The sequence below is a fragment of the Rhagoletis zephyria genome, unplaced genomic scaffold, assembly GCF_001687245.7.
Source record: "Rhagoletis zephyria isolate East Lansing unplaced genomic scaffold, Rhagoletis_zephyria_1.1 Rzeph_scaffold_04080, whole genome shotgun sequence".
Classification (NCBI taxonomy): domain Eukaryota; kingdom Metazoa; phylum Arthropoda; class Insecta; order Diptera; family Tephritidae; genus Rhagoletis; species Rhagoletis zephyria.
Genome location: NW_016161163.1, coordinates 1 through 13,714, shown reverse-complemented (window position 1 = coordinate 13,714; position 13,714 = coordinate 1). Strand labels below are relative to the sequence as shown.

At 35.1% G+C, this 13,714-nt stretch overlaps 1 protein-coding gene across 1 annotated transcript; it reads left to right on the top strand.

The window, feature by feature from the left end:
* The first annotated feature begins 8,609 nt into the window (after positions 1-8,609).
* LOC108370233 (uncharacterized) lies at positions 8,610-10,221 on the top strand. Its single transcript, XM_017625524.1, has one exon. The coding sequence runs from the start codon at positions 8,713-8,715 to the stop codon at positions 9,904-9,906; it is 1,194 nt and encodes a 397-aa protein (XP_017481013.1). The 5' UTR covers positions 8,610-8,712; the 3' UTR covers positions 9,907-10,221.
* The last annotated feature ends 3,493 nt before the right edge of the window (positions 10,222-13,714 follow it).

Below are 13,714 nucleotides of genomic sequence, written 5' to 3'. Positions count from 1 at the left end.
ATACATATGTATTAACTGTATAAATATATATGTACTGACAATACAAGCAAGTTTAGACATATGTACGTATACTTGCACTCGTAGTACAGCCGCTAAGGTCCTCTTTGACGTAGCTGTTCGAATGTTGGTGAGCCAGTAGTTCTGCTGCATTTGCAATTTATCATCTCTTGCCAAGCTTATCACCGAGAAATGCATGTGGAAAATATATTTGGTATATTTTTTTATCGCTATTTTTATCGATATCGGTAGCCATCTTTCAGAAATCGATTAATATATCGCCGGCATGATTATAGCTTTTAAATTGAAAAAATATTTTTTTTTTGCCATTCCAAGCTTTTATTTAACAAGCGCTTTGAAGCGTTCGTGATAACAATGCAGTTGATAAAACTCTGCCGAAAAAATCAAAACTTGAAACAACAAACCCGAAAAGCTTTTTTCGCCAAACTTAAATTCAGAAACTGACAATAGGGAAAAGACCGAATCTAGAAAAATGTATGACAAACAAAAAAGTAAGCAAGAAGTACAAAAAGTGCTCCACCGTCTCATTCTCTTCAAGGCAGGATGGACAAATGGATTTGTCATTTGCCACGTGGACTGAACAGTCAGCAGTCAGCAACAAGTTGCATGCAGTCCCGTCTATCCATGGGAGCAAAAAACTAAATAGGCCTTCCGAGATTCAAGGCCCCCCCCCTGTCGAGTCTCCCGTGGACCCCTGGGGACCCATCTGGACCACTTTGGGAATCACTGGTCTAGAATTATCTTCTTTGAAGAGGCAAATTATTCGTATTAATCAGTGTAATTTCTAACTCGATTTAAGAGCGATGAACAGTTGTGCTATCTGCGTAGAAGGATCATCTTTATTTTCTATTTGAGCTTAGTTAGTTGTAGCAAAATCAATGTCACATATAAATTCATTGATATTTTACCCAAACTTGCGACAATCTTTTTCCCCTCCCTACAGTGTTAGTGTCGTTTACAAAGTTAATCAGTTAGTTTGTTAATCAATGGCGCATGAAATTATCTTATGAATATTTACATATTGTACATACGATATGCAACATCCACATATACAAAGAAAACTCATTAGCAGCATTGCAAAAGCAACAAAAGTGCCAACACATTTAATTACAAAGCGTGTAATGTTTATACTGCACGTGAAGCGCCCTGATTATAAAAAGAGTTTATTGCCTGAGTGCTTGAACTGATGCCGAATACTATGCTGATAAGTCAAAACATCTGGTCAAACCCGCGGTGCGTGTACAATCTAATTTAACACACAAACAAGACAAAGGAACAGAAACTTAATTAAAGCATATACATACATACATATGCAAGCACACATACATACATACATATAAGTACGTATGTTTAAAAATCAGAAGAAGCAATCCGAAATATTCAGTGAAGATCTGGCTACTTCTAACTTTGTTATTTATGCGTAGTAAAATTGGCATTGCCGTCTCCAGTATATACACTTACAATTAATATAATTGCTTTAAATAAAAATATCCATACTTAGTATATCTACTCACATATCACTTTTCATCGTTCATTGACAGATTTCAGGTGATAAATTACTTACATTTGCTTAACATGCTTTCATATATGTACATATGTATTTATATGTATATACATATTTTTGAACTCCTGATCATTTACTCCTAGCTGGGTGCGATTTTTCATCTATTGTCTAATTGCATGCACAAAAAGTCAAGCAGTTAATAGTTTAATTGAGGCGGTTAATGTCCGACTGATAAAATATGTGCATTAGGGTGGTTCAAAAATACATAGAAAAATCACCTTTTTGGATTTCTCCTGCTGTCACCACCCAGAACTGAAGAATACCAAAAAAACCGGATATGTATTTTGTACACCTTTCGTGTGAAACCGATATTGTTGCATTAAATAAGTTTAAATTTTTAATAATCATTGTTCTATTTTTTAGAAATACTTTTTTTTTAAATACTTTTAAATATCTTCCAACGCTTTTATTTTTGATGAAAAAACTTAAATATTTTATTGACCTTAAAACAATTTCAAACAATTAAATATCTGGCAACCCAATTTTTCACAATTTTTTACCACAAGCCTACAGAAAACGTCTTGTAGAATAAAAAAAAGAATTAAACACATACATTGAGCTGTTCGTGCGTGATGTGGTTATGAAAACATACAACAACTTATTTTTGTAGTAAAATTTGTAAGTTAAATAAGCATCATAGTGTTATTTTTTGTAGACATCTGAAGGAAAACAGTCGTATTCGGCCAAAAAATATTTATTTCTAACGACTTTATAGCAATTTTACGAAAAAATTTATTTTCCCCATGTAAAATTTCAAAATAATATAAAATACGTGTCTATTTATTTTTTATATATTATTCAGATCTGGGGGGGTGGCTGGACCACCCTAATGTACACACACATGGAGCCGAATATTCAACGTGGTGAACTTTTTGAAAAGGTAAATTAATATGTCGAATGCGTTTGGAGACATATCATATTTTCATATCATAAAAATGTTTACATATGTCGATGCTTTTGCAAAACCGCCTATCTTACGGCAGTCAAATTTTACAGGAGAGCGAAAAACGGTTTTTCTTTTAAAGCATTACCTTGATAAGCAGTATTTTCTCTAGCTATTATTTTACAAATCTGTTGTTTTAATAACGAGTTTACGATTCTTATGCATAAATCTCGATGGCTGGAGTTCAGGGTTACCAAATCTAGTTTTTGTCACAATGGTGATATGCGCGTATTTTGCAACTGTTCGATGGGCGGTTTTGCAAAAACATCAACGATATGTATGTATGTATATATTTGTGATGCGTTTTAAGTCAATATATAGTCATTGACAAATGATACTTTGTCGTAATTAAATCATCCCCATACATACGTACATATAAACGTGCCAGAAACACCTAAACTAAAATATAAGATCTTTTTTTTTTTGTATACCTCATTTTTGAAATTCGAACGAATGGCGCCGATCGGCTGATCTTCGAAAAAATGTCGTCGCGTATTATATACATATGCCTACATATATAGTTATGTATGACTTTGCGAATAGATAGCAANATTTTTTTTTTGTATACCTCATTTTTGAAATTCGAACGAATGGCGCCGATCGGCTGATCTTCGAAAAAATGTCGTCGCGTATTATATACAAGTACATATGCCTACATATATAGTTATGTATGACTTTGCGAATAGATAGCAACTCTAATCAAAAATATTTTCAAACATTAACTTTCATACACATTTTTAGCAGTGGGCAACCGTTTTCATAAAAATAAAACCTTATTGCACTTCTAGAGGCCGAGCCTTTTAATTTGACACGTCATTTTTGAAAATCGAACGAAAGAAATAATGTTACTCATACGCCATGTATCCGCGCGTTTCATCAAGCAACATGTTTCCTATCAACATAAGACATAGGGAGTTATGTTGACCTCAAATACAAGATTTACTGGTATACTACTTCATTCGGTTAATATTTATTTGTATGCCGATTCGATACAAGTTTGGAAAATATAACCATTATCCATATGTGAGGAAATACTTTAATTCAATTACAAGACAAAAATGGCATAAGGGCCAATTGAATTTCTGCCACAATTTGGAGGAAACGCTTGGTCAAACATTCATCAAATGTAGTCCCAAAAATAGTATTTTATTTTTATAGTGGCCACAATCTTCGCCCTAAATCGCTTTCGATATTGGGTAAATTTGAATTATCTCACAAACCGAAGGCTCAATAAATAGGCGAATTCAATACCAATACATGGTTTTTTCCAATGAGAATTGGTTAAATAGTTCTAAGATTTGTCACAAAATAAAAATAGTACCTATGTACTAAGTAAGCACGATTCTGAAAAATCTTTATACGGACTTGTTCTTCTTTTCGCTTCCATGAATACCAAGTGAAACAAAGGACATCTTCAATGCCTGCGCGCCATCTGGTTCTATTTCAGGCAATCTCTGTGTGCGTCTTTAAGCTTAACCCGATCGCTTCGCCTTTCGATGGACTGTTCTTCTCCAAGTTCGCCTCTGCCGATTAGGGGATTCAAATCCCCTGCTGCCTTCATCTTTGCACAAAGTACGGCCCGACCACTTCTATTTCTCTCTTTGAGTCCAGATATCAAGCGGCTCCGTGTTAGCCTTTCTGAGCAACTTGGCTTTATTTATTAAGAGGTCAATGTCTTCGACAGTGCCGCCACCAGGGGCTCACTGTGCACCGTCTAGCAGCCATTGCTTCCAGCAAATATTTAACACTGGCCCGGGAATTTACTTGGAAACAAAATGGCAAAATTGCAACAGATTTCCGGATTAAAAAAAAAAATAATAATAATAATAATAATTTTGGCGGAAATTTCATGAAAAAATTGTCCTAAGTGCAGCGCATAACTTTTGGAAAAAGTAAAAAATCTTCTACATTTCAAAAAAAAAGGGAAAACATAGGTGCACATAAATATATTCATTTTCTATAAAATTTCTGATAACTTGCCTGAAAACAGTTGGACTTTCCAGCAAGACATCGTTGTGATCACAACTGTACGAAAAACAAAATTGTACTTTGGTGTAATCAAAAATCCACTGTTTAATTGTCTAACACTCGCCGCGGCTAGGAAGGAGAAGCACTGAGCATATTTCTACCATGAGAAAGAAAATTCAGTTTGTTTGACAGCATTAATCAAAGCAGAAATTAGGCCAGACATTTTGGAAAATATTTGCAGAAAATTATTCAAATTTATGCTTGATAATAAACAGCAAATTTGTATACATGTAATATAAGCGCGTAATGGGGGGTATAATCGAATGTATTGTTGTATTAAAATATATTTTCTATAAATCAAGCATCAAACATCCTTGAATTTACTATTTGACAATTGTAATTAATTTTTTCTACCTGGAAGCACATCAAGGACACAAATCATTTGCTATTTCTAGCAGCAACACCTGTCGGCCATAATTCTTGCGTTGTGGCTAACAACAACCAAACAGCGCGTGATTGTTGGGAGAGCCCACAGTTTTATTTGTAGTAGTCTGCCGCATGCGGCATGCCCGTAGTTTGTATGTGTTTTTGTGTATGTATATTACAGCAAGCAACAGGCAAAAACATTAATCTCATTTAAAGCTAACAAATTGATTTATCTTTAACTGCTTTAATCCAACCCCCCCTTACATACGCTTGGCATGTTGTTATTTTAGTTTTTTTTTATGCTTTATATATTTGCTATTGTATTGACGTCTTTCTTTGTTGATATGTCGACGTCGTCGCGACACCATGGCGTTGATACAGCTACAATAGATTATGTCGTTGATGTGTAGACGCATTGATAGATAAAGTGGACGCGAGTTGGGAATATTTGTACCTACACACTTATTTATGTGGTGTACATACGTAATTGGTATGGTAATAGCTTTATTGCAGACATTTAATAGATTCAATTGCATTTAAATTGTTTTATTGCACACTGTCGTTTGATGCATGAATGACGTATGTAAGTAAATGCCACCGCCATACACGCCCGCGTTTACCAAATGTGGTTGCATTTTTTACTATCGTTAAAGGGAGAATTTAAAAATATATACATTCATGTACATATGTTCAATTTGATTTCATTTTCATCATATTGGTATCAGTCTGGCAAACAATGCTTTGTTCTAAATAAGCGTAAGTTATTGACTGGCTTCTTTATGTTACGCATACGCCATGACAAGTATGGAATGGAAATACATGGCGTATGAGTAACTTTTAATTTAGCAAGAACATGCAAGTTTTTGAGATGCCCAAAGCTTAGCTTGTGGTTCCTCACAAAATAATACCAACGGGATACTAAATCACTGGTAATAGGGCTGCAAGATTTGTAGCTCGGCATAACGGTTTGAGGAGTAACTGCAGAGATTTTAAACACAAAGGACCACTGTGACCATCCAATGAACTATTAAACCTAACCTAACACAAGTTGGTATCATCTAAATAATTGGATGAATCTTAGATTTTTATTTTAATCTCCAGTCGACCTGTTCACCTATAAAAATAGCATAAATTCAAATGCTAACTATGGGAAAATAATACCCTAAAATCTTACTATTATACTATTTTTAGCGCTGCAATTGGCGATTTATAAAATGCACTACTTACATATATACATATGTACATACATACCTACCAATATCTATCTCTGCTTAAGCCGGTTTAGTTTTTCTCATTTTAGCTAAATGCATACGTTTGAGGTACGCCTATGCTTTGCATTTCTAAATATGGCGCTTATCCTTATTCACTCAAGTGCGTATTCATTGTCGACTACATACATACATACATACTTACCTACTTAGCTACAGGCAACACAATGACTGCTTCAAATATTTTAATGCAATTCATATTGTTTTGCAGATTCTGCAAGAGGACAATGACTGCTGCTGTGATTATCCAGAAATGCAATGTCAAAGCGTGAGAGAGAGAATGAGTAGCATGCATATATTTGTATGTGGTATATAGAGAGAGGAATGGGAGAAAGTATAAAGGGTTGCTTTAAATGATGAAAGTGTTTTTAAACAAAGGCATAGTAAAAAGTGGGTATTTAAAGGCATCTCGTATTTGAAGATAATTTAATTGATGAATGAATTTTAGTTGTGGCTTCAAAAGTCGGCCAGACTTGAAAACGGTTCAAGATACATATAAGCTGGGAGAAGTATTTCAGAAAGTTATATTACATAAACTATCAAAAGCCTTAATTAATGTTTCCTTTATGAATATGAATATGAATATGAATACGAATATGAATAAGAATATGAATATGAATATGATAATGAATACGAATATGAATATAAATATGAATATGGTTATGGTTATGGATATGAATATGAATATGAATATGAATATATGAATATGAATATGAATAAGAATATGAATATGAATATGAATATGAATAAGAATATGAATATGAATATGAATATGAATGTGAATATGTATATGAATATGAATATGAATATGAATATGAATATGGATACGAATATGAATAAGAATATGAATATGAATATGAATATGAATATGAATATGGATATGAATATGAATATGAATATGGATATGAATATAAATATAAATATGAGTATCCGTATCAGTATCAATATAAGAATGCGGTTGCGCACGCGCAAGGGTGCTACTGGAAACAGGTATAAAATGTTCTTCAAAAGTGAATTAACACAAATTTATCAGTTTTTCACACAAAACGCAGAAAAACGATTTCTGGTCAAATGTTAACCAAAGGGGCAACTAGAGCTTTTGCCTGGAAAAAGAGATTTTGTGCAAGGAATATTTTTAATTCACGGCAGAATATTTTTTCAAGCGAGGAAAAAACACACAGAATTTCTTTCTGCAATGTCAGCTAAACTATCGAATCAGCGTTCAGCACATAAAGAAAGTATTTTATTCTACATATTCTTAACACTCTCAATTCTCGAAAACTAAATACTCACGAAATTCTTTCTTACCTTCTTTTGATTGCCTTAAAATTTTCGCACAATATAGTTAATTGCAAAGACAGTTAGTACAAAAAAATGCGAAAAATTCAAATCTCCATTCCGCATTATTAACTTGATCCTCAGAATGGTTGAGTGCCCTGAGAATTACTCTTATAGCCCGAGGGGATTTAGGTCATTCCATTAACGTTGTTGTTCAATACATCATAAGGAAAAGACTAAAGTCAGAGCTTTAAAATTTTCATGATATCTTCAACAAGGAATTTTCTAACTTTTTTGAAAAAATATCATATTAACTGTAAAAAACCGACTTGTTTTGTTTCAGTCAGTTAAACCAAGCCAAATATTTTTTTTTTTGTAAAAAATAAAAGACTTTGCCAAATAAAAATTAAACCGCTTAAATTAAAAATAAAATCTAGTATGGAGTTTCATAGCCCATTATTTTAGCATAAAAATGTCCAAATTTTAAGTGGCTAAGAATTGGCATTGATTTAAATTTTTTTTTGTCTGTCGGATCTATTAACAAAATCTGATGGGCTCGCTTCTTACTTTGAACAGAAATTTCCAATGCCAAGCAATTTTTAGTTCTTAATAAATTTCGCAATATTTCTAACCAGTTTCTGGTTACCTACAAAATTGCTTGGTATAGAGAATATTGGTGGCAACTCTACATAGAGAACAACGCAGTAACCAATAATACTTGTAATAAGCCAACAAGCGAACAATTCTCTCATAAATACCTAAATCCTCCACCCCATTTACACAATAAACAGCGAGAGAGCGGAAATTTTCGAGAGCATCAAAGAGTGTCAACGGGAAGTTTCCTTTGCAGATGTTTTGCAGACTTGCAGCGCGCGCCGGCCAAAGCTATATAAAGAAGCCGCATGCCGCAAACAATTTCATACGCTGCAGGAAAGCGTCAGTGTTTACACGTATAAAATAAAACCGGCAGCACGCGCTCGACAACAACATAAATCAAACAAAGACACGCTCTACTATATAAGAGACAAAGAAAGAATGCAATTGTAATAAAAAATAGAAAGTCCTCTCAACGGATGGTGAAAAAAAAACATTGCATTGTTGAATGCTGAATTTAAAAACAAAATAAAAATTTGTTAAGGTGAAAATTAGACTGTAAAAAAAACATTTAGTGCCAACACAGTTTCCCTTTTTTTTATTACAAACACAGTAAAAACTGATTGAGTAACTCTAGTGTAAACCTCAACGCAATGGGCACTTTGCATGTCTGTTTCGCTGACCTGCCGCAGTACGGAAAACCCACTCCGCCCATAGACGTCTCACCATTAGCCACCACCAGCAACCAAATAGAAACACTGTGTGAGTTAAGTGATGCTGCTGTTGATGCCGCCGACTCCCCTTCAGCAATGACGCAACAAACCGACCCAAACCAGGACATGCCGCCATGCAGCCTATCGCCTGGTGCTAACAGCGCGCACAGCATATCGCCAACTCCACGCTACGAACGCAATATTAGCTTCTTTCATCAACTCAGCCGCCGTTTTGGACTGCTGCGCTCCAGCGATGACCCAGTTTTTAGTGCTGCCGAAGATGACTCGACCGATTCGTGCTCCTCGACTACGGGCGCATTGCCGCCAATGCAGCGTTCGACCGGTGCATCGACGACGTCATCGTTATGCGCGCCAAATGGCGGCGACATCAACACTTTGAGCAGCAATAGCAACATTAGCGGCAAAAGTGGAGCACACTTACACACTAGCAACGGCGCGTGCCTGAAGGACGGCCACGGCTCGAGCAGTGAACATATTTCATGCGCCTCCAGTGAGACGAGCAGCACTATCGACATTGAGGAATCACAAGAACAACAAATGTGTTCACCAAAAGCGGATGCCGCCACCGCCACCGCCACCAAATTGTCACCAACCAAAGAGCGACGCTCCAGTGCACGCGCCAGCTTCTCACGCCTTCAACGTCGCTCCACATCTTCCTTGCGACGCGCATTCGAAAGTTTCTCATTGTCAACGCGTTCACTTTCATGCAGCGGTGCGACACCAACTGCTGCTAACACGCCCGTAAACGCACAGCAGGCGGCACAACGCTCCGGCAACGGCAACACGCCCATCAAATCGGCACTCAAATATAATTCCAATGTTGAATTGAATAGAAAGTTGCAAGCCGGTGGTGGCGGTGGTGGTGGTGGCGGTGGTGTCATTGGCGCCTGGCATACGTCATATTCGGCATCGAGTTTACAGCTAGCGTCGTCAGCAGCTGGCAGTTCGTCGTCGTCGTCGACATCAAAGTCATCATCGAAAGGCAAGACAAAGCCACCGCCGCAGCGTATACTTCGGCAGCCTGTCTCCTATACGTATCTGAAGGGCATATCCGGTCTGCCGACACAACGAGTGCCTCGCAGCGCTGTCTGCTGTCAGTATGCAAGGCGTTGAAAGCACTAAGCGGCGATTGCCATCAAAGGCGCGGAGCGTAGAGTTTTAGATACCGTTAAAGTGTTCAGCATACATACATACATACATACATACTCGTTCAACATAGAGCATATTGAGGGCCAAAGAATTATGGGCGGTTTTGCCTATGCCACTAATACATACATACATATATCACACGACTAGTTAGTTGACAGTTCGAGAGTTCAAGAGTTTGTTGTTGTTGTTGGTTTGCGTTGAAGTGACGTACATGAACGTACATATAATCCGTAGTAGAAAGTTTTTGCCATGCATTTGGGTATTAGTGTGCGCATAGAAATCGAAAGAGATAAGAGCGAAGTAAACATTAAATACATAAGCCGAGCTATTTATAAATAATATCGTATTAGAGCGTCCGTACACAGTCACACACACACACACACCCAGATTTTGTATTGGCGACTCCATGAATGCTAGAATTTAAGGCGACTTCATTTAAGCACACGCACACACACACACTTATAAATGCGCACTTACGCTATTAAATGCGTTAAAACAAAATTTTTGTTTTTTTTCTTATTCGATTGCATCAAACAAAATCTGTGATAAGTATCATTTTCATATCGGATGTAAACTCACAGCAATTTCATTATTTAATAAAGTATTTTAGAATCACTAATTGGAGAAAAATAAAATAAAATTTTATTCCACATGTAGGCCAGCTTCTTTTCTTATAATTGATATCCTTAAAAAAACACACTCACAAGATACGCAGTTGCAGATTTCACAGAGCTACTCAAGGGAAGTCGGAAGGAGCATCTCTGAACTCAGCTGAATCATTCGTTCAAATCGTATCTGGAAGTAAAGTTTCCTTACAATTTCGGATTAAAGTGTTTGATCCGGATCTATAGAAACTACACCTCGGTTTCCTTCTGTTATATTATAATTTAATTTTTTTAGGGAAAGAATTCTTGTCGTTAGACTGATAACAGAGTGGGCAGTAAAAGCATTGAAAGTCTTAAAGCGATACTTTTCAGTCAATGAGTTGGCTTTGGATTTAGTAGATAATTAGATAATCCAAAATGCATATGCTAGGTGTAAGTAAGTACTTGCATGAAAAGTTGGCATATCATAGCTGATGAAGCACACTCTGTCAATAGCCTAAGGATAAGCGATGAGGCCAATTATAAAGAACTCAGTTTTATCGTGGCAACTTTTGTTTTTACTTTGACGACGAATAGAATCAATTCATTTTCTCTGAGACAAAACATGTATTTTGCTTGCATTCAAAAATCTTTGGAAATTATAATATATGTATATATAAATATATTCGATATCCATTCTAATGAATTGCAATTACTACATTCTGAATTTATTCATTCGGAAATTGAAAGTCTCCAAAGTGCGAAACTGAGTCTGTAAAATGATTCCGGTCCTAAAAGCACAGACGATGACCTTTCCTACGCCACTTCGTCTATGATCTAATTTCCTTTGATCCAAATCTGTTAAAGGTATAGATTGGCACAGTTCGAGATAGCAGAACCCTGGCCTGAATGGCTGTGGATCATCTGTCCATTGCAATAGAAAGTCTAGATTCGGATCCATAAACACTCACTCCTCTTCTTAAGCATATTATTTTTTCTTGATCCTAATAGGTATTAATTTTATGATAATTGACTGCCATTTAATACCTAGAACTGCTTGTTTTCCAAAAACCAAATTTGTCCATTTTCCTATACATCAATTAAATGTGTGAACATATGAAGTTAGTTAGTTTACGTCTTGTAAATACCTGATTTAATTTTAAAACTTAATTTCGCTTCTTGGTTCACTTGAACAAACATTCCTTAAATCCTAAGTAGCTAAGAGTATACATAAATACATTAAGAAAGTAAATATAAAAACTCGCAACTCTAAATATTCGGTTTCAAGTCTCTTAGAAAGATTTAGCTTAATCAAAATAAATTAAGTATCATTAAAAAAATAAGTGCAGCTGCTTTATTTATCCAAAATAATATGTTTTTATGTATATAAAATCTATTGGTTACCAAAATAAAATGTAATAAGTATGCATTAAAATAAATATCAAAACAACTGGAAATATACCTTTTAGCAAATTTTTTCTCTGCAACTCAACCAAAATAATTTATTAATCGCTCTAATTCAAACAAGCGCACTTAAGCAAGAAACTCACTTATAATGCGAAGCACACACACCCACAGTCATTAGTAATGCATAACAAATAAAAATAAAAAAAACTCACGATAAAAATAACAACAACTTCGGAGTACATAGATACATAGATACATAAATAACTATAACTACTTTTCAACGCCAAAATAGAGGGCAATAATAAATAATAAATCTAGAGAAAAATATTCAAAGAATTGCTCAACAAATAAACAAATCTTAACGACTTTATACAATAACAACAATAATATTGCGCAGCAAATCGAATGAACTACACTAAAATGATAAACCTTTACATACAGACGTACTAAGTAAATAATATATTGTAGCAAGGTTTTTCAACAAAATATTCGCATTTGTACGGGCATATATAAGTATATATACATATTTGTATAAGATTGCACTGCAAAAGAAACATGGATATTTAAGTAGTTTTATTGCAATATTTGTGCACGAAATACGTACGTACTTTTTGTCAGCTCAAAGCTATCGAAAAATTCTGTATGATCCAAATAATTATTATATCTACATGGTACCAGCAATAAAAATATTTAAAAAAAATGCAGCTGTACACATGTGTTTTTTTATTTAAATAGTAAAGCGTCTACTTCATGCAAAGCGATTAATGGTTGATGAGTAATAATGCTTGAAGAAATCGGCGAAATCGGCGAAATCGGCATTGAAATCGACGACTTAAAAGCCAAAGCAAATGCCCCAGTAGCGACAGCGAAAATCGCTATGGCAACATAAAAGTTGTTGATCTCGGGTGAATTTCATATGTATTAGTGTCTTATATTTCTTCTCAAGAGTCATTGTTATATTTTTATATTGTACATTCGTTATATTGGGCTATTGGTAGAAAACAAAAAAAAAATAAAATGGTAGGGCAATTTTTTTTTTGTAGTCGCACGATTGGTACAATACAGCGAACTTCTATTGAAAAGTTTTAAAAAATTGTTTTTCGTGATTTGGATAAAGAAAAATATTTGTTTATTCACACGATTGGGATACAATTTGCACCAAATTTTGAGCAAATACCCAATCGTGTGACACTGCCTTAAAATCGCAAATGTGACTAGCAGACTAGAGTTCTGAGTGTTTGGAGTTTGCCAAATTGCAAAACAAAACAGTTTCAAAGAAAATTTGTAAATTTTAAATTTTATGTGAAAGTTTTAAGAAATATGAAAGTGCAGAAAGGATTGAAAATTGAAATTTAAGCACTCCTTTACGACACTACAGCAAGATGCTTAGATACTTAATTTCGCAATTTGACACACTCCAAATGGATTTTAGACCCATGGTATCTTCGTAAAATTTTTTTTATAATGACACGTAGAATACTTCTGTACTTTACGCGTATAGTCGAAAAAATCTCCCATACAAATTGAACCCGCCCTAATGTACACATGTAAATTGTATAAAGATATGATATTTGTCCTTCGCAAAATTAAAATGGATTAATAGCTAAATAAACAGTCATTATAAACGAGCTCTTGTTATTTCCCTCAATTTCCGAAATGATAGCACCATCGTGTAACCTTAACGTATCGTTGAAGGTCGCGGGCGTCGACAGAGTCGAGATCAGCTAAACACCGAAAAGTATGTTCGTTAAAAATAACAAGTCTTGACCATGCCAGAGCGG